This window comes from Myotis brandtii, unplaced genomic scaffold, assembly GCF_000412655.1.
Source record: "Myotis brandtii unplaced genomic scaffold, ASM41265v1 scaffold17, whole genome shotgun sequence".
NCBI classification, from domain to species: Eukaryota; Metazoa; Chordata; class Mammalia; order Chiroptera; family Vespertilionidae; genus Myotis; species Myotis brandtii.
Window position 1 is genome coordinate 3,554,030 of NW_005356259.1, and position 21,083 is coordinate 3,575,112.

At 40.6% G+C, this 21,083-nt stretch overlaps 1 protein-coding gene across 1 annotated transcript in view; it reads left to right on the forward strand.

Moving 5' to 3' along the window:
- CCDC146 (coiled-coil domain containing 146) overlaps positions 1–21,083 on the forward strand; it is a 114,358-nt gene that overhangs the window by 73,450 nt on the left and 19,825 nt on the right. The window contains exons 4-11 of the mRNA XM_005862907.2: positions 1,246–1,455; positions 8,685–8,742; positions 10,786–10,962; positions 12,784–12,857; positions 14,138–14,365; positions 15,002–15,188; positions 19,997–20,089; positions 20,675–20,845. Coding sequence (XP_005862969.1) covers positions 1,246–1,455; positions 8,685–8,742; positions 10,786–10,962; positions 12,784–12,857; positions 14,138–14,365; positions 15,002–15,188; positions 19,997–20,089; positions 20,675–20,845 — 1,198 coding nt within the window. The remainder of the gene's footprint in view (positions 1–1,245; positions 1,456–8,684; positions 8,743–10,785; positions 10,963–12,783; positions 12,858–14,137; positions 14,366–15,001; positions 15,189–19,996; positions 20,090–20,674; positions 20,846–21,083) is intronic.

Genomic DNA, 21,083 nt, shown 5'->3' on the forward strand with positions numbered 1-21,083 from the left:
ACATCTAGCTTGCCCTTTGAAAAGCCAAGCAAGCTCCTGTGGCCAGAGAACCTTCTCAGACAGAAGCACAGAGGTGCTGTTGATACAAATATGAGAGTGCACCAAGGGATTTGGGTGGGACACTGACACTCTCCCTTTCCCCCACCTCCTGCTGCATAGCCTTGCATGATGTCTCCATCAAAAGCCAAGGAGAGACAGCAATGGACAGAAACTCCATTCTGCCATTCCCCAGCCATCCTCTTCCCCAGTCTCCAACCATTGCCCCTACTTCTTTTCTTGGTCAGTCATTTCTCCACCCTCAGGATGAGAGCAAGAGTGAACGACTAGGAGAGCAGAGCTGCATCCCTATGCACCCCTCATTTTCACCCTGCCCCATACTTCTCAGCTCCAGGAGGCCCCTAACCACACTCCAGATCCCTCAACTTTGGTTCCTCCTCCTCCTGGTCTCCATCCCCAAGCTAAATCCTCACCCTCATCCCTAAATGGAGACTCCATTTCCCACAATTAGTCCTTCCTGACTGTGTGCACATGTAGTTCTCAAGACTCAGGAACTTAGAGGATTTAGATGGAAAGTTTGGGGTCATCTTTCCCAACACACTGACCATTGCTTAACTGGGAGAAAACTCCGTGCAGTTCTGTGGCATCTCTCTGAACCTCTTTGCAGATGCAAGAACCATTGCCACACCCTCACCTCTTAATAGCTCTAATCCAGAGCCCTGCTGAGCTTTGCTGGTGCTGGCGTGCTTCCTCATTGCCTGGCCCACAGCTCAGGTCCCTGGGCCCCAGTGACAGACAGCAAGGCAGGACCAAGGCTATGGCGTTATTTCTTCCTACTTCCCAGTCGTGTTGCAAAACCATTACTCTCCTTCTGCCACCCACACGTTAACTCCTCTTGACCCCTTAGGTCTGTTTTCCTTTTTGTCATTATGAACACCCAGTGCTCTCTCCCACCCCCACTGCCTGGTGGGCGGGGAAGGCATGATGGAGTAGACTGTTCGCTTTGCAGCTGGGGCTGCAGCAGGGCAGATAGAGGCTGGAAATGCTGACCTGAAACATGAGTTTTCCCGAGAAGCTACGTTTTAAGAGCCATTAAAGTCTCTTCTGCTGACACTCTCTTTCAAGTCCATGTGGCTAAATGGCCATTTGCATTCTGGCGGGAACCCTAACCGCCTTGTCCACCTCCTTTCTGGGAGAAAGCAGGCCCTGTGTGTCCCCGTGACGTGACTCTGTTCTTGTGGGACGCAGCACACAGGACTCAGAGGTCCACCTGCTCCAGAACGCCAAGCGGTTCACCGAGCGGATCCACCAGCAGCGGTTCCACCTGCAGCAAGCTGACAAGTTCCCGGAGGCCTTCTCCACCGAGGTCTCCAAGATGAGAGAGCAGCTCCTCAGGTATCAGAACGAATACAATGCCGTGAAGGAAAGAGAGTACCACAACCAGTACAGGTTGAATAGGTAAGTGCCCGGTTCTCTAAGCGCGCTGAAGACAGATGCCAGCCCAGCCGTTTCCACATAAACAAAACTCCACTAAGTTAGGAATTTTAGGTACAATGAGTATGAGCTAGCAACGCTTACATGATCACAGGCCTATCTCTGTCCTTGATTCCCTAGAACAGTCAGCCCCTGAATCATAAGGTTACACAACTTCTAGAAAAAGCTGAGGTGACAGGGAGACGCTCTCAGGAAAAGGAGTTCCCTGCTGCGTTTCCCGTGTGTCAGGGAAGCCACCAGCTTTGGGAGCTGCAGCCCTGGCCCACAGCTCAGGTCCCTGGGCCCCAGTGACAGACAGCAAGGCAGGACCAAGGCTATGGCGTTATTTCTTCCTACTTCCCAGTCGTGTTGCAAAACCATTACTCTCCTTCTGCCACCCACACGTTAACTCCTCTTGACCCCTTAGGTCTGTTTTCCTTTTTGTCATTATGAACACCCAGTGCTCTCTCCCACCCCCACTGCCTGGTGGGCGGGGAAGGCATGATGGAGTAGACTGTTCGCTTTGCAGCTGGGGCTGCAGCAGGGCAGATAGAGGCTGGAAATGCTCACCTGAAACTGATGAGTTTTCCCGAGAAGCTACGTTTTAAGAGCCATTAAAGTCTCTTCTGCTGACACTCTCTTTCAAGTCCATGTGGCTAAATGGCCATTTGCATTCTGGCGGGAACCCTAACCGCCTTGTCCACCTCCTTTCTGGGAGAAAGCAGGCCCTGTGTGTCCCCGTGACGTGACTCTGTTCTTGTGGGACGCAGCACACAGGACTCAGAGGTCCACCTGCTCCAGAACGCCAAGCGGTTCGCCGAGCGGATCCACCAGCAGCGGTTCCACCTGCAGCAAGCTGACAAGTTCCCGGAGGCCTTCTCCACCGAGGTCTCCAAGATGAGAGAGCAGCTCCTCAGGTATCAGAACGAATACAATGCCGTGAAGGAAAGAGAGTACCACAACCAGTACAGGTTGAATAGGTAAGTGCCCGGTTCTCTAAGCGCGCTGAAGACAGATGCCAGCCCAGCCGTTTCCACATAAACAAAACTCCACTAAGTTAGGAATTTTAGGTACAATGAGTATGAGCTAGCAACGCTTACATGATCACAGGCCTATCTCTGTCCTTGATTCCCTAGAACAGTCAGCCCCTGAATCATAAGGTTACACAACTTCTAGAAAAAGCTGAGGTGACAGGGAGACGCTCTCAGGAAAAGGAGTTCCCTGCTGCGTTTCCCGTGTGTCAGGGAAGCCACCAGCTTTGGGAGCTGCAGCCAAACAACACACTCTTGAGAGCCGGGGTTGGGGCTTGCTGGCCCTCCACGGCCCTGGCCGGGGCCCCTGAGTCTGTTTGCAGCACCAGATCATGCGTCTGCAATGGCGAGTGCCCCCCCCCACACACACACACACACTTTCCAGACTAGCCTACGTGAGCTGAGAGTCTTACCTGGCTAGTCTTCTAACATCAGAACTCAGAACACATATTCAGCCTCATTCCCCCATTACTAAACTATTCCTGAGGATCAAGGAAGAAAGTTACTTCCTTTTCGAAGAAACATTTACTTATCCAAATCTCCAGGATGTCATTGGGTGAACTAAAGCAGAAATGTATTGCGAGAAGGGCCGATGTTATTTCCAAAATCTTTACTAACATTCTGTCTGTGAGTAGCAAGTCAGGGAGAGAGTTTGTTCAGCAAATCCCACTAAATTGAATTTTAAAACGAGTGTAATCCAGGTTTTGTGCTGCAGTGTGCTGTTTGCTGTGCCTGAATACTGGAGAGAAAGCCAAACCATCTCTCCTAGAACTGGTTACCATGTAAGGTGTCACAACGTTCTCTGGCTATTTTTAAGAGGTAAATTTCTGACCAAGGGAATGTAATTCAGTCCTGCTGATGGATAAGCAAATGACTTCAGTGACCTCCTGGGGACCTTGCAAATCCTGGGTTTTGAATCCTCTCTTTGGGGCCTATTTTTTTTAGCTGGGGGTGCGGGGAGGGCGTGGGTGAAGAAGGCTAGCTTAACCAGGAGAATTATATTCAGGAGGAAAACATCTGAGTTCTTTTTTGTCTTTCAATCCAACCAGTTTCAGACTCACCAGTGCAATCTATAAAAAGAAAGCCTAGCTATTTCTGTGCTCTGTAAGCACTCTTTCAGTTGAAAAAATAATGAAATTAAAACAATTGGTGGTTGTTCATTAGTATTGAAAATATGAATGCTTGACATTTCCATGAAAGGGTAAGAAGAACATAAGTCACTTGATATTTAAGTTGTTTAAAATTTCCGAGTATTCCTGCCAAGGGGAAAAAAACAAAACAAAACACAAAAACAACCAGAACTCTTGCCTTTTAGGTATAGACAGGCAAATTGTTCATTGAGCTACTCGGGACAGGGAGGGACCGTGCACACTGACCAACAGTGAACAAGAACATTCAAAACGCACATTTGCAAAACTGCTTAGTGTGTATTCTTTTTGGATTTGTAATGCATGATACTTTAGCTTCAGCAGACTCCTTTGCATTCTCAAATGTTAACAGCTCCAAGAAGTAACAAGTGTATTTTCATAAAAATAACAGTGGTGCCGAAAGAAATATCAGGAAAGAGTAACGGGCTGTGTATTTCATTGGCTTCACATACTTAGTATTACATGGTACCAAAACAAATTCAGTCAACACTCTTTCCCCGGGAAAAAAAGTAGATATTTCCATCTCCACAGAAAAATAAGCCAGTTAGAGACTGTTCATCCAAATATACAGATGGTAATTTTCACATCGGTACAACAAACCTTCATTTTATTCAGGGTCTAAATAATAGAAACCCAAATAACTAGCACTTCTCAACCCCAACATCTGTAGGAATTTCTGAATCACTGGAAACAACTAAGAATAATATACTGTTCAAATATGCTATCAAGAAAGGACTTAATACTGTATTTTGGTTGATTTTCTCATGTTTTCACATAATGTAAATTATTTAATAAATGCTAATGGTAAGTATAATTATGTGGTCAGTTAATAATTTGTTTTAATGCGTAGTTTTGGTTTGGAGATTAGTACTTATTGATGATCTCTTGATAAATATGCAGTTCAGGACATAATATGTAACCTACTTAAATAAGTGAATACATTATAAATAAAAAATGAAGTAATTAAATAAACACTGTTCATAATTTATTTTGAAACAAAATAGAACTCATTCTATTTCTATAGAAACTTCCCCTGAAAAGATTTTCCAATACTTTTCAACATTTTCCTTGCCTTCACTTTACCTTTTTTTTTCCACTTCTCTGCTTTCTAATAATTCCTAAGATTTGGAAAGTAAATAAATTGAGTCTCTCATGCTAAATCTGATGCATTCTGGAAAGTGCCCATCAGCTGGGGAAGCAAGGCCATGGCCCCCGCTGTCTGTCGCAGGAGAGGACGTGGAGAGTGGGGACACTGTGCTGCGTATGCGTGGGACTCTCCCCACGTGGCCCTGGCCTTCGTGACTGTTTACTCCCCCGTAGCTGGTCCCTGTCCTCCCTGTGGGTGCTCACCCAGAGTGTAGCAGCTATTTTCCATTCTTACTTCAGCAGTGACAGCAACGTGGGAACCGAAACAAACAGACCCTATACGAAGGGAACAGGAATTATTCTAGCACTGCATCTGGCATCCCAGCAACTTAGAATATGACAGAGATGCATACAGGTCATCAGGATTAGCTGCAAGGAAAACACAGCTGGAACAGATTTCACCTTCTGAACTTAAAAATCTTTCCTAGCTCGATCCCCAGTGCGGGGTGTACTGGAGGCAATCAATGATTCTCTCTCATCAGTGATGTTTCTATCTCTCTCTCCCTCTCCCTTCCTCTCTGAAATCAATATATATATATAATCTTTCCTGCCTGCCTGCTCTGCGGCAACCAAGCACAGAACCAGCTTAGCACAGGTTTTGCAGTGTAGTCCTCACAACCGAAGGAGAAACACCTGAGATCCAACCCTAATGCTCCTGATTCCTTGCTAAGCCTTCCCACCGAATGTGACATTTGAATTGTTTTCAAGCTTCCTATGTGGTCTTGATTCATGTCAGAGTTTGAGAACTGTTGGTCCCAAAAGTGGTTCTCAGCCCTGACTACATGTGAGAATCACCCGAGTCTCCTCCCAGTGGCCACTCAGTCTCTGCTTCAGCACCTCGGTGACAGGGCCACACCTCCACAGCAGCCAGCCCAGCTCTGGGCAGCCTGCCTCTCAGATGGTCATTGCTTGTACTGGTTTAGAAATCTATCTTCTTGCAACCTCCTCCCATTGGGCTGGTTCTGCTCCTGGTGGTGAATAATGCCTCTTGTACTCAGCAGCACACAGGGTTCCCGCATTATCCATTCACCCACAAGTCCTTCAAACCAAAAACCTTTGATGACATGGTTTTAGTTAGGGCTTTCTTGCTGCAGAAAAGAAATCCTGAGGAGCTTTGACATTGAAGCACCTCTTAGTCAGGAGAACTGAAAATGTCAAACAGGTTTCCATTTTAATGTCAGTTTAAAAGGTTAAGAGTTAACAAACCAAAACAAGGGGAGTTGGTCAGCATGTTTATAATGTTCTTGCGAGTTTTAAATCTGTTTCCTTACTCAAGCCTTGTTTTGGCAGCACTTGCTGCACCTCCTACAGCAAGAGGCACACAAAATTTGTTAATCCCCACAATGCCATGCAAAAAAAGAGAATCCAAAAGGAGAAAAAAAGACATTCTGCATAAATATGTTTATTACACTATCTATAATAATAAAAGGGGTAATATGCTAATTAGATCGGTCATCATTCCAGACTTCCTTCCGGACGGAGCTGGGGCCGGAGCGAAGCCAGTGCTGGCAGCTGGGGGAAGGAAGGCCTACTCTTGCACGAATTTTCATGCATCGGGCCTCTAGTTATTTATAAAAGTGAAAAATTGAAAGCAATTTGTGAACCGTGTCCAGCACGGTCATGGTGAACCTGAGGAGGGGCAGTGAAGGATAAAAGCAGACAGACAAGAGAATACAGTTGGGGCCAGGTGGATCACTGCCTGGATGAGGAACAGTGACACAGCCTGTAAGCTGATTAAATATTAATTTATATTCAGATCACACAAACCTAAACAAGGGGAGTGGTCAGCGTGTTTATAATGTTCTTTCCAGTTTTAAATCTATTTCCTTACTCAAGCCTTGTTTTAGCAGCACTTGCTGCACCTCCCACAGTCCATTAGCTACCTAGGAACAAGGGAGGACTATAAGGTCAAGCTTAATTGTGCCTACAGGGCTCTGCCCTCCAAGCTGGGACTTGTATGTGGCTCTGCCACAGGTCAGTCCGAGGCTTGACTCTATAGTCGCTCCCTACAAATCTAAATTCTAAAAAATAATGGAATGTTAAAAAAATAATGTATTCCAGAGGCAGTTTGGTACTGAAAAACTCACTGAAGTCAGATAGGAATGGGTTTGAATGTCAGTTCAGCCGGGACTGTGTGACTTTGCAAAGGTGCTTAACTCCTCAGTTTATTCATTTGTACAATGAAGATAATAATACTTATTAGCAAGGTTCTGAAGTTTAGAAATGATGCATGTACCTGCATATAATGGGTTCAGTAAAAAATAGATAATATTTAGAATTATTTTATTATGGTATATCTACCCACTAGAAAACCTTGAAACTATAGCTATTAAATTATTAATTATGAAGTCTGTTTTGCAACTGGGAAACTATTTTAATTAGATGTTGGGTCAAAATGGATTCAATCATATAAACAGATTTAACATAATTTTATTAAAAGGTACTAAAAGGAACATAATACAAATATGTTAATTAAGTATAATATTAAAAATCTTTAATATTTAGATAAGAAAGATCTAAATATTAGATCTTTATTAGATTTATTTGAAAGATATCAAAGTAATATTAAAGATGATAAAAGGAAAATAAAAATGATCAGCTGGTGTGATGAGGTGGGATTATGAATGATGTACTGTTGACCCCTGAACGATGTGACAGGAGGCTGGGGCACTGATCCTTCCCGCAACCCCCCACCTCCAGTCAAAATCTTTATATAACTTTTAACTACTAATAGCCTACTGTTGACCAGAAGCTTTACCAATAAATAACATAAACAGTCAATGAACGCATATTTTGTACATTATATGCTATATTCTTACAATAAAGTAAGCTAAAGAAAATGTTATTAAGAAAATCATATGGAAGAGAAAATACATTTACAATATTTCTTGAAAAAAAATCTGCATATACGTGGACCTGCCCAATTCAAACTTGTGTTGTTCAACAGTTAACTGTATTTCTCTATAAATACAAAAACACATTTTTTCAAAGGACAAAAGTCAATCACTGTTTCTTAATTTTTTAAAAAAAGCAAAATGAATAATAGAAAAAAAAGAAAAATGAATAATAGAAATATAATTAGTTAAAACTTCCCTAAATAATTAGCCATTTTACGTTTGTTTAAAGAAAAGATTGTAAATCGACTTGTGAGAGAGCTTCTTTGTCACCATTTTGAAACTCAAGCACACCAAGGTTGCCTTTACAACCGAAATATAGCAGCACACTACTGCCCCCATGTGGCAGGATGGGTGAGGCGTAGGATCAATAGCTTGGAAGTAGTAAAATATCAATTTATATGCAAGCTCTAAAAGCAAAGGCATAAGTATTCAAAAGTCTGAAAATGTCAGCTTTAGCTTGTGGCCAAGACAGCTAACCTACATTAAATTCCATGTGGCACATATTGATGACACTAACCTTAGTTTACATTATTGCAAATAAAATTTCATAAAAATAAAACCTGGTGTGCATGCATCTTTAGCTCCATGTTCCCAGACCTACCGGCTAGTAGTACCTGCTTATGTGATGGAACCAGTATAAGCTGATGAGGGAATCCAGAAAGACATTAGTTCATTGCAAATAATATAAGAAGAAATGGCCCAGAGCATGCCTGGAAGGAGCCAGAATCTAGGGAGGGGGTCATGTTCCCAAGTACCTACATGTGATGAGGTAACTGCCCCGATAGGTTGTGTTTTCACAGTGTTGTGTGAGGTCTGGAAGGCAGCACCTACATGGGCCTGTGGGACTCGCTGAAGCCATCATACAGAATGAACACTGCGCCTGGCAAACAAGCATTGGGAGTACACTGGGTGAAGGGAAGAAAAAGTTATTACTGCAGAAATAGCTAACTCTTTTGTACTTTGTCAAACCTCCTTTTTAATTTTTTTTGCAGCTTACTGGAAGAAAAAGCTCTCATAATAAAGGAATTTGAGAAGATACCTAAGCCAGGAGTAAGTCTTATATAGATGGTCTAGAGTTTGTTAAAATAGCTGGATTCAACATCATTTTTTATAAATGTGAATGCATTGCCACAACCATACCCCAAACATTGGAAAGATCCAGAAGTCTTAACCATGGACAATACCGAAAGGAATAGCTGTATAACTTCTGGAGTAAACATAGGTGGTGCCTATTACAGGCTTTAGCTATTTGGCACCTAATTTAGGCTGTTGTGTTAAACAATATTTGCTTTGTTTCCAGAAGAAGAGAAAAGGATTCTGTGGTTGGCATTTGTAAACATTATTTTTGCTATAGCTATTACTCTTAGAGTTTCCCAAACACCTATTACAAGAAATTTTTATCTAGAAGATGTATCACTTATCTATTCCTGCATAACAAAACAACCCAAAACTTAATGGCTTAAAACAACAACCATTCCTTATTTTTCACAGTTCTGAATTCTCCTGGTCTATGTTGGACCAGTTGGGGCTGGGTGGCCTAGGATGGCTTCATTCGTATGTCAGCCAGTGGGCAGCTGGTTGGTCTAAGGTCACTTGCCACTAATTAGTCACATGGTGGAAGGGTTTCCAGCCTCAGAAAAGAGACAAACTCAAGAGAGGGCAAACCCTAGCATGCAAGCACTTTTCAAGCCTATGCTTAAATCATTTTTGGGATATTTCATTGGTCACAACAAGTCACATGGCCAAGTCTAAAATCAAGGGATAGAGACATGGGCCCTACCTCTTCATGACAAAGATTTGCCGGAATAGGAGGAATTTGTGTCTAATTTTTGAAATCTATCATTCAGAGTAAATAGAAAGATCATCACACTTCGAATTGCTTGCACCTTTTGAGTGGTTATATTTCAAAAGCATGTTGTTGGTGTTTTAATTCCAAGACACAAAAACCTGTTTAGCATACAGCAAAATACAATTTTATATATATGAGTATATATTATATACAGGGTGTGCCCAAACTGTATACACACTTTAACAGCTGATAACTTAATTTTGAAAATGAAATGTATTTTCATAAACACTGCCTTTATAATTATTCAAAGTGTGTGTATACATTTTTTGGAACACTCTATATGTATATATTCAATTGGGAAACAAAGATTTATTATGAGTCTGGGGTGGAGGGCATTTGAGGAGAATGTGCATGAAATGGGAAAAGTAATATCAATAAGAAAGTGGGAGATTAGGAGTGCAAGAGTGTTCAAAATTCCAAATACGAACTCCCTAATCTCATGTGGGACACAAGTTAACCAGAAGGCAGCTATTCAAAGATTATTTGCATCTAATTTTGTCAAAACACAAAGCTACTAAAAAAATAGCCTGCAAGTTTTCACTAATACTTTTTGGTATAAGATAAAACTTAACTCAGAAAAAAAGGAAACATTTGAAATATAGGAGGCCCTGGATGGTGTGTCTCAGTGGATAGAGTGTCGGTCTGTGAACCACAGGGTAGAGGGTTCAATTCCTGGTCAAGGGTACCTACATGGGTTACAGGTTCAATACCTGCCCCCATCAGGTCACATGTGGGAGGCAACCAACCCATGCGCCTCTCTCACATCGAGGGCTCTCTCTCTCTAAATATATGTGTGTATCCCTGCCTTCTTTACCTCCCTCCCTCCCTTCCACACTCTCTCTAAGAAGAAAAAATATGCTCAGGTGAGGATTAACAAAAAAATAAATCCCTGCCTTCTTTACCTACCTCCCTCCCTTCCACATTCTCTCTAAGAAAAAAAAAAGGAAAGAAAAAATATGCTCAGTTGAGGATTAACAAAAATATAAATAAATAAAATATAGGAGGATAGAAAGAGCAGTAGTAAAAAGGTATGAATCTAATGTAAAATGTTTAATACATTCAGTACAATTGTCATGGCTTTATTGAAAATGTCAGAAATCATAAATTGTATTTAACTTGGTAAGAAATCATTCATGAAGCTCAAAACAAATATAATCAAAATGGCGAGTAAGTTACTTTTAATCTAAGTAGACAAATGTTTGCTCAGACTCTAAATAAACTAATAATTTTCATGACCTTTAAAGGAAATGGAGAAGAAGATGCGAATACTGAAAGAAAGCACTGAAGAATTACGTAAAGAAATAATGCAGAAGAAATCAGAAATTAAAAATTTACGGGAGGATTTAACGTTTAAGCAGAAGCAATTGCTAAAGGAGCAGAAGGAACTAGAAGAATTGTTGGAATGTCAGGTCAACCTAAAGGTGTGCTACTTACCATTCATAAATATTCAGACATTGTGCCTGTGTGAACATAAAAATGCATGGATGTCAAGTTTGACTGCATAGGTTTGACAAAGAGGTGTATCACCACACAAAAACGTTCATCATTGTGAGTGAGCCAGTCAAACTAAAGCTGGACTCTGGGAATTCACAAAAGTCTGTAGAGTGTCCGGTAGGATCATTGTAATTTGGAGTCCCAACCCGGGAACGGGCCTCTCTAGACTGCCAAGCATTTTTCGATACTAGAATTGTCACAAACACAATCTCTTCCTTGAACAGGAACCAAATTTTCTAACCTCTTATGTATATTTTTATCACCTTATCCTTGTCTGTCTGGTTCCACTCTACTTCCCTCTGACCATGCAACTGATGAGGGGCCTGTACTTATGTTTTAGGAGATCATTTTATTTTGAAAAACATGTAATAACTCTCCAAACAATTTAAGTAACCTAGAGTTATTTTTTACATAACATCTGACACTCTTTGCTTAGTGTGACACACTTGGACCTCTTTTTGCTTATGAGTCTTATGAGCCAAGATGTGCCCAGCTGCTATCTGGAACTTAGGAACTCAGCAGAGATTTCTAAGGAACTCAATGAAGCTAAAGCTTCAGGCCCCTCACTTGCATGAATCTCTTCCAAGGCCCTGTGCCTAATTCAGCGTTTGTAATTTTCTACTCTTTTTCTAAAAGAGCAGACTCTCCCCCTCCCCCCTCCCCGCCCCCCCCAAAAAAAACTGTACAAGTTTCAGCCTCACAAAACTTGGATCTGCCCCAGGACTGAGCAAGATCCCAGGGAGAAATGCACACACTGCAGTGATGTGTTCCCCTCTGTGCACGTTACCCCAGGCCCCACAGTCCGCTGCGATCCTCAGGCAGGAGGGGCTCTTCCATCACCCATGCCGTGTACATAAGATTCTTGAGGCTAAAACTGAATGTTCCATGAACTCTCAGAGCCTAGTGGAAAGTGGCATTAGACAAACTTAGCTTCTGATCTTGGCCTTGATGTTTTTTGCTTTTTTGGTTTTTTTGGTGTTTGTTTTTTTTGGGGGGGTGTTTTTTTTTCAGTTTTTTGTTTGTTTGTTTTTTAATTTCGTTGCTGATTAAGTTATTACATATGTGTCCGTATCCCCACATTGGCCTTGACGTTTACTAGCTGTGAGACTTTGGGAAATTTTTTAGCTTCTTTGAGCATGAGTCTCAGGAAGGTTCCTAGAAACAGAGCTTAAGACAAGCATTCGTGGAGGGAGGGCTCTAAGGAGAATCTGATGAGGGCGTGAGGGAAGCTGGGGAAGAAACTGGGCCAAAAGGTGGTTCAGGAGAACCTTAGTATCAACCTGATCCCATGGGGATCTCTTGACCATGAATTGCACTGCAGAGGTTGTTCCAGCCAAAGGCAGAGGGGATGGGCTGTTATATCACCACATCAGTTAGTCATTTCACAGCCTGCTCTCCCCTTCTCTGTGCCCCCTGTCCCCCAACAAATCAGCTCTGCTCAGTTTTGGAGAAGAGAACAAACATGAACTGTTAGCAGCCAACTCCCGCAACCTCTGATGGATGGGTGTACCTCCATAAAGGGAATCTGGGCTGAGCACCCACTGTATTTGTTCGACTCGGTTATCTTCTCTTTAAAATGATAATAACCATAACTATAGTATAAGTGTATTGTGAGTATTAAATAGAATAATTAAAGCACCCTGCATAGTACAGAATAGATAGTGAAAGTTCTACATGGTGTAGTTCTTTTCTCTCCTATTTAATTTGCTTATCTGACATAATTTAATATGGTTCCATTTCTTTACTAGGATGAAGTGGTCCACCACCAAGCCATTCCTGTACAAATTGGAAAAGAAATAGAAAAAACAACACGCAAAAAAGTGTATGATTTAATATTTTTATTTTTAACTAAAACTGTAGGGATCAGGCCAAAACCGGCTCCCTGACATCCCTCAAGAGGTCCCAGATTGTGAGAGGGCGGTTCTCAAGTGACACACCCCACTATCGGGCTCCTTCCTCTCTGGTTCCGGGTGCATCACCCAAGAACTGCAGCTGCCAAGTCACCGCAGCTCGGCAACTCCTGTGTTGAGCGCCTGCCCCCTTATGGTCAGTGTGTGTCATAGCTACTGGTCAGAGTGTCTATGGTGGTCATTGCACATCATAGCTACCAACCGGTCGGCTGGTCGGCTGGTCGCTTAGGCTTTTATATATATAGATCTCTCCCAGCCTACTCTCCCCCAAGTTATGTGTGCACATTAAAACAAGAATATTAACCACTGAAAACATCAAATTACTATTATAATTTTAGAAATATTTGCATTTTTTCCTGTCTAGGTTGTGTACTAGTATACTAAACTCATTAAAAGAAGGTAGTACAGCACAATGCTATCATTCATAATACTCTTTTATGTCTTAATTTGGGGACAATAGTCTCTTTCCAACTTATAAATCATATCTTTATGGATAACTCCAGTTGACTTTAAAGAGATATTCAAGGGATAAATTATTTAAACTGTGTAGAATTTCATGGTTCAGAAGTATGTCAGCCAGCCAGAAGCCTAAAGCCCAAATGATAGGAACTATTTGCCACAAATTCACCTGTGTAACACCTCCCCGCCTCACCCCACCCCTACACATACAACATTCAGTACAGATTCGTAAGCGGAAGTCACTGAGGAAATGTTCAAGGTTTCGAGGAACTAAAAAGATAAAGATAAGTGAAGACACAAAAATTCTGGAGAAATCATATGATTGCTCTGGTGACTGATCTCAAAACAAGAGAAAAAAATAGGCTCTAGTAATGGTTCTCAAAGCCAAGCCCTCCCAGCACCAAAGTTGATAAATTCAGGTTAGTTCTGGGAGGCTGGGCAGGATGAGGGTAGAACCCCAGGGTCTGGGGAAAAAGTGAGAAGGCTGGACAAATCCCTGCCTTCAGTGGCACTCAGTGGAGATACCGTCTGAGTCCCACTCATCTATGGTCTTCACCCCACTTCTGAAATCACTGAATTTATGAGCAGCTCTTCTGTTTCCTGGTGAGGAAGTAAAAATAGGTAAAGACAGCATAGGATCAAAATAAGGCAAATGTGTGAGTATGTATGTGTGTCCATGTGTATGTATGTGTCTGTGGGTATACATGTATATGTATGTATGTATCCCTCACAGAGAAATAGAAAAGAAAAAAATTATCTTGGAACATGAACTCAAAGAACTAAATGACTCCCTAAAGAAAGTTGAAACCAAAGTTAATGCTCTAATGGAAGAGAAGGAGGATGTAATAAAGGAAGTTGAAGGCAAACGAGCCTTACTTGAAATCAAAGAACGAGAATATAACCAATTGGTCAAGCTATTGGAATTAACCAGAGAGAATGAAGCAACTTCACTAACTGAAAGGTTAGTTATATGTCACCTAAATTTTTCTTCAATTTATGTATGAGGGTTCAAAACATAATCTCAAACAAATTTGGTTTTTATAAAACTTTTCAATAAACATTTTTATAGAATATTAAATCAAATTTTACTGTTAATAAAACATATTATTAAATAAAGCATTTTAGAAGTATTTTTTTCCATCCTTTATTCATTGCCCTCAATTTCCTGTGACCAAATCTTAAGGACACAATCTATTGTATTTTGTAAGTTTCTGAAATGTGCCTCTGGAAAACCCTATCACTGGAGAGTGCTATAGTTGAGAGATGTTTTTTCTACACATGAGTGGTATTTCTGAGGAAATTATGACTTTTTCCTAATGGGAGCAATTTAGTGATGTGATTTCCCGAGAGTGATACTTCTAATTTTAAGTATAATTGCAGGGAAATTGTCTGCCAACCTACTATTCCATCTCGGGTTTTTATAAGACTGTGGTGTTAATTGATACCAGCTTGCAAACAAAGTTGCTTTGGGCATTATTTACAACTTGATTCTAACATGAGGAGAGTTCTGTATGTACAAGCTGATCATGTTTGTCTTTAAAACCCCCAAGGGCAGCTGATGACTAATCACTTTCATTTGTCTCTTTACCTGGAACAGAGGGATCTTGGATCTCAATTTACGAAACTGTCTCATCGACAAACAGAACTACCACGATGAACTTTCTCGGAAGCAAAGAGAGAAAGAACGAGATGTTCGAAATTTGAAAAAAATGGAGCTACTCTTGAAAGTGTCCTGGGACGCCCTCACTCAAACCCAAGCCCTGCATCAGAGGCTGCTAGTAGAGGTGGGTGCTGTACACCACTGTTGGACTTTCAAGCTCAGTGTTGTCTTTTTTTAAGTAAAAAAAAAATATTGTAAGAAGTTGTTTTTGCTATCAATAGGAAAAGAAAAAGAACAGAGAAAAGATCATGTTAAAATGCATTAAACTGATGATAGAGCCTTTAGTCCTATAATGTTTTTCAATCTCTATTTGCTATCCCAAGATCAGAGAAATGTCTTGTTTGGATCTGGCGTCAGCCTGACCAGGGGAAGCAGTTGGGCCATCCAGTCATTACAGGGAAGGACCAAGATTACTACATGCGTCCTTGACTTATTAGAGTTCAGTATAAACTAATAATTTTACTTTGTCCCAAACAATGCTAGAACCTTTGAAGACTTTAACTCTACTACCTTTGCAATTCTTATGCCTTCAAAGATATATTTTAACCCAAATTTTTCAAGTTATTCTTGTTGGAAACATTGGTTTACTATAAGCTTCTCTGTTTTATCCCAAAGTCTACCCTTGTGGCACTCCATCTTAGTCATAGTGAAATTTGACTCATAAATGGCAGGTATAATATTTGTTCCAAGTATTGATGGAAACCTAACTATGATGAGCAGGAGGCTCCTAAAACCAGCAAGTGTTGCTTGTATTGATAAAACAATCCTTGTTTATTGACCAAATAGCCATAAGTAAGATTTATTTATACAGTAATAGGATAACAATTGTATTAGGGCACTTCTAGCTATTAAGTTCACAATATAGCATTCATAGGCTATAAAACTAACAAATTAAAATGTATTAAAATCCTCTTCCATCATTGATTTTAAGAAAATTACTAATTTTACTATCTCTACCATCACCTGGCTTAGTCATCCAACAAGAAGAAATTAGCTGGGCCAGTGTTGCTCAGTAGTTGAGTGTCGACCTATGAACCTGGAGGTCGAGGTTTGATTCCCTGTCAGGGCACATGCCCATGTTGCAGCTCAATCCCCAGTGGGAGCGGTGGGGCTCAGGAAGGGTATGCCATGCAGGAGGCAGCCGATCAATCATTCTCTCTCATCACTGATGTTTCTATCTCTCTTTCCCTCTCCCTTCCTCTCTGACATCAATATAAATATATTTTTTGAAAATGTTTTTAAAAGAAGAAATGAATACAAAATTCCAGTAATAAGAAATGAACAAAAGATTGAAGCTGAAGACTGTAAGCGCTCGAGTTTTGCCCGTTGACCAGATAACTAGAACTATCTGCATTATCTATGCAGCATGAGGTTTTTATTATTTTTATCTAAAGACATCTCTTTTTGGAAATGACAAACGTTTATTTTTTTTAAAGGCTGGTTTTTTTCTCAATACACCTTTAAAGTTTTTAAAATTGTTTCCTATCTGGTCAAGTTGAGATTTTTAAGAACCTCATTTTTAATTTGTAATAAAAGATTACAAGTTGAGTTTTTAAAAGTCAACAAACTGTAAGCACCTGTTAATAAAGGTCTTAAATAATTGTGTTTGTGAAGAAAGAAAGAAAGAAAGAAAGAAAGAAAGAAAGAAAGAAAGAAAGAAAGAAAGAGAGAGAGAGAGAGAGAGAGAGAGAGAGAGGAAGGAAAGAAGGAAGGAAAGAAGGAAGGAAGGAAGGAAGGAAGGAAGGAAGGAAGGAAGGAAGGAAGGAAGAAGGAGGGAAGGAAGGAAGGAAGTTTCTAGTAAAGTTTCAGTGAGAGACCAGCTGCCTCTTTGCCTTGGCCTCATAGTTGTCCCGGCCACAGTCGCACGGTGGGTCGGAAGTTCTTGAAAACAGGAGTGGGTCAGGTCAGTCACTCCCATCCTGAATGAACATTCAGACTTGCAAACAATCCACAAAGGAAAGAGATAAAAGGTAAGTGTGAAGGGCTCCGGCTATTTTTCAGAATTTGTTTTCCCCTAGAGACAGCTGTTTGATTCTCCCATGGCCTTTGATCGTAGAGACTGTCCCAGAAATTCAAGCCACAAACCTCATGAACATTTGAAATATTTCAGGAAAATATCAAAGCCTTAAAGAAACTGATGTTCCCTGACATCAAGAAGCTGGGATGTTTACAGCAGCAGAATAATGTCTAGTTTCTTCACAGTTATAAAAGTTACTGATATCTGTTCGTGCATTGAAAATGTCTGGAAGAACAGACTCCAGACTATGAACAGTGACTCCTGGGGAATAGCATTTGAAGTAGAGGTGGGAAGCAGAGATGTTTAATTTCTTACTTTACATATTTCTTAGTGGTTATAATAAACACTTTTTTTTCTAAGTATGAAATGCTACTCCATAAAAACAAAGAACTGAAATAAGCTTACCAAACCTGCTGATACATGCAATTTGGAGCTCGGATGTAATGCTACATATCTCATCACGCCAGAATGATAACATAGCTGGAAACATAACTAGAATCAATTAGGGTTGCAATTTGGCTGCAAGGAGTAATAGACACTCAATTACAGTGGCTTACCTACATGGAGGGTTGTTTTATTCACACAATAAACTTATTGGATAATCAGAGGTAGGCACAGCAGGTAATTTCATAGTCCAGGATCCTCTTAGCTTCTTCGTGTGTCATCCTTAACATGCACATGTTTTCTCCAAGCTTGCAAGATGGCCATTTCACCTTCAGACATAAGGTCATCCTGAGGTGGGGAAGGGCAGAGAGCAAAAGGTGTGTGGCAACTGACCCTCCCAGGAGCCCCGTCCAGCAGGCTTGCACTTGCACTCCATTGGCCTGTGCTGCAAAGGAGTCTGAGGATGCCTGGATACATCGCAGCATTGAACAAAACAGGGGTTCCGTTAGCAAGGTCAAAGTGGAGGGTGGATGATGTTGTCTGGGCAACCAGCAGGCTCTGCTGCCAATGGCTTACCTTGTTACCTCTTTCACAAAGCACAAACACTTAATTCCTGCCTGACACTGGGGGATTGTGTTTATGGAGAATTGAGAAAGGTGTCTGGGAAGCAGCTCGCCCAGGTTCAAAAATGAATACATTTTACTGCAGTATTAATTGTCATTCAAAACATTGGAAATTACTAAATGTCTGAAACCCGAAATTAGGAGAATTAGTCGACAGCCTTTAGTTGGCATAGAGTAGTTGGTGAGTGTGCTCTCATCATATTGTCGACAGAAACCTTCTAAGCATCCCTGGTCCCAGGTATCGTGCATGTACAGATTTGCCCACGCCTGGAAGCAAAGCATTTGGAGCAGGCCACTCTTGGGCACCTGTGGCAGAAAATCAGGCGGCCACCAGGATGCCTGCTGGGCTTCCTCCATCCCAGAAGAATTCACTCCACTTTCCAGCAGGAGAAACCAAACTCTTCCGTGCTGATTTCTTAACCTCTGCATGATCCCCCTGATTATTCAAGTCCATGCTGGGCTGTCCCTTTGGACCTGCTATAGCCATTAGCTGCCAAGACTACACATTCTGTCTATTGTTATATGGACTTCACAAGACTATGTCTTATCTCCCTAAGTCCAGTGTGTGCTTCTCAACAGCTAGCTGTCCGTGATAGGAGAGGCCCTGGAAGGCAGGACATCCTTGGGCATCTGAAGGTAGAGAAGGTGCTACTGAAGATGCACAGGTTCATGGATGTCGGGGCCTCTAAAGACACCCTTGAGCTCGTTTAAAGAGTAGCATGAATCTCAGAAAGATCCTGTTAAATGACCTTTAAATCACTAAACAGTATGATCTTCCCTTCTTGGGACAAGTTTTAGCCAATATCCTACCTTGGTGCCTAGAATGATGTGCTTTCACAGTAGAAGATAAACCACATTAGATTGGAGTCATGTGCTTTTAGTATAAAGGTCCAAGCCTAGTCAAGAATGCCGTCAGCCCCCCACGTTGGCCCTTCCTGTACCCTTGGTGGGCATTTCCCAGCAGCTGCCATGTGTCTTATTCCTCTCTTCTCTGTTCTCCATCATAAAGAATCTGGCAAGTTCATTCCCAATAAGGCAGCAAAGACTGACGGAATGAGATGTTGCCTTCTCCTCAAAGTACTTTAACAGGGGACACAAGCACAAGCTGATACAATAGAAAGGTAATGGGGGAATTTCTGGAACAAATAAGAAAGTTAAGAGGATTTTCTTTTGTGTAAGAAGTTTCCATCTGCTCATCAAAACAACACATAAAAGTAGCCAACTACTCTCACTGTTTTTAATAAATAGTTCCATTTTTCTTTAATCTATAGGATTCAAATTCACACTTTACAAGCATAATATCATTAGAATATACATGTTTCTGAAGTGCTGAGTGATGAGTTAGAGAGGCAGTAACATACTACAATATTACAATCATGGGTTCTTAGTCTAACTGCCTGGGTTTGAACCTGTACCATTGAGGCAAGTTGCCTAAATGTCTTCGTTCCTCATTCTCCTCATCTGTATGATTGGAGATAATATTACCTACCTCATGGAGTTATTGTGAGGATTAAATAAGACCATACATACAAGCATTTAGAACTTTCCCTGACACATAGTTAATGCTTTATAAATGTTAGCAGCTATTATTATTAAGACATTTTATTCCCAATCGAGTGAGAAATAATATATTTGCAGCTAGGGAATTATAGATTTTTTTCAGGTCTTTATATTTTAGTTTAAGGGACAGTGACCTGCTTTATGAATTAGATAATTTTTAAATTAATCTCAATGACTTCAATGAGAATATTCAAAGACTTCATAAAGAATATTCAGCAAAATAAGTGTTCCTATATGATTCAGAATCATCATTTCCACACCATTTTCAAAAGGTACATGATCAGTTCACTACATGACCTTAAATATTTCATTCTTGTATAAATGTCTGTTTTAAATTTTGACTTCCAGATTGAAGCTATCCCTAAAGATGATTCTATTGCTGAGAGGAGGAGAGAACTCCACAAAGAAGTTGAAGTAGCTAAAAGGAATTTGGTCCAACAGGTTCATATCATCTCTCATTTAAGCTTCTATCTAAGAATGGTTAATATGAAGTTGGGTTTTTAACAGTCCTCCACAAAACCTCGTCAATAACAGAGTCAGTAAAGAGAGTATGATCCTACCTAACCTGTGTCCACTCTAAACCTACAATGCAAGGGTGGGAGGGGAGGATGTACTTGAAGCAGCAAAAATTATACAAATTCATGATATTTTAAAATAGAAGCTATTGATTATATTAAAAACAAAAATAAATGCTTTATTTCACCAATGTTTAATTTAAATTTTTCAAATTTTATTTATTAAAGCCACTGCCAAAGTATTTTTAAATATGCTTTTATGTCTCTTCTTTTTCTTAAATTTACTTTAAAATACAGTTTGAGTAAGAAAAAGTTCTGCCCTATTAAATATGTTATCATATTTTCTCATTCTTTTAAAGATCAAAAATACTTGGAGCTAAGGCAGTAGAATTACTTTGTTTTATGTTTTAATAAAAGAAATTCTACATAGGAGTTTAAAAATAGTCTAAGATAATGGCCTTAATGTGTTCTTTCAAAGAAATAAATCATAATATCTTGTGTTTTTCAAAAGAAAATTCTATCAGAAGCTGAGTCTAAGTTAGTAGAACAGCAACTTGCAGAAGAAAACAAGCTTTTAAAGGATCAAGAAAACATGCAAGAGCTGGTATTTAGCCTTATCCGTATGACTCAAGTCAAAATTGAAGAGAAAGAGCAAAAATCCAAGGATTTCCAGAAAATTCAGGTAACTGCATTTTTGCAGCCATCCATAAATCACTACAAGAGTTCAGGTTAGCCTCGTTTGAACACAGTGTTCATTAGAAAACTGTAATTGTAAAGTCTCCAAATTCCAGTGATGATACAGCTTCCCAAAGTAATAGTCCCAGGATCCAATTAGCAGGAGTCAACAATCTATAGAAAGAAAGAGCTACATCAACCAAAGGAGCAGAGGATTTGAACAGATGACAAGTCCGTAAGAATAA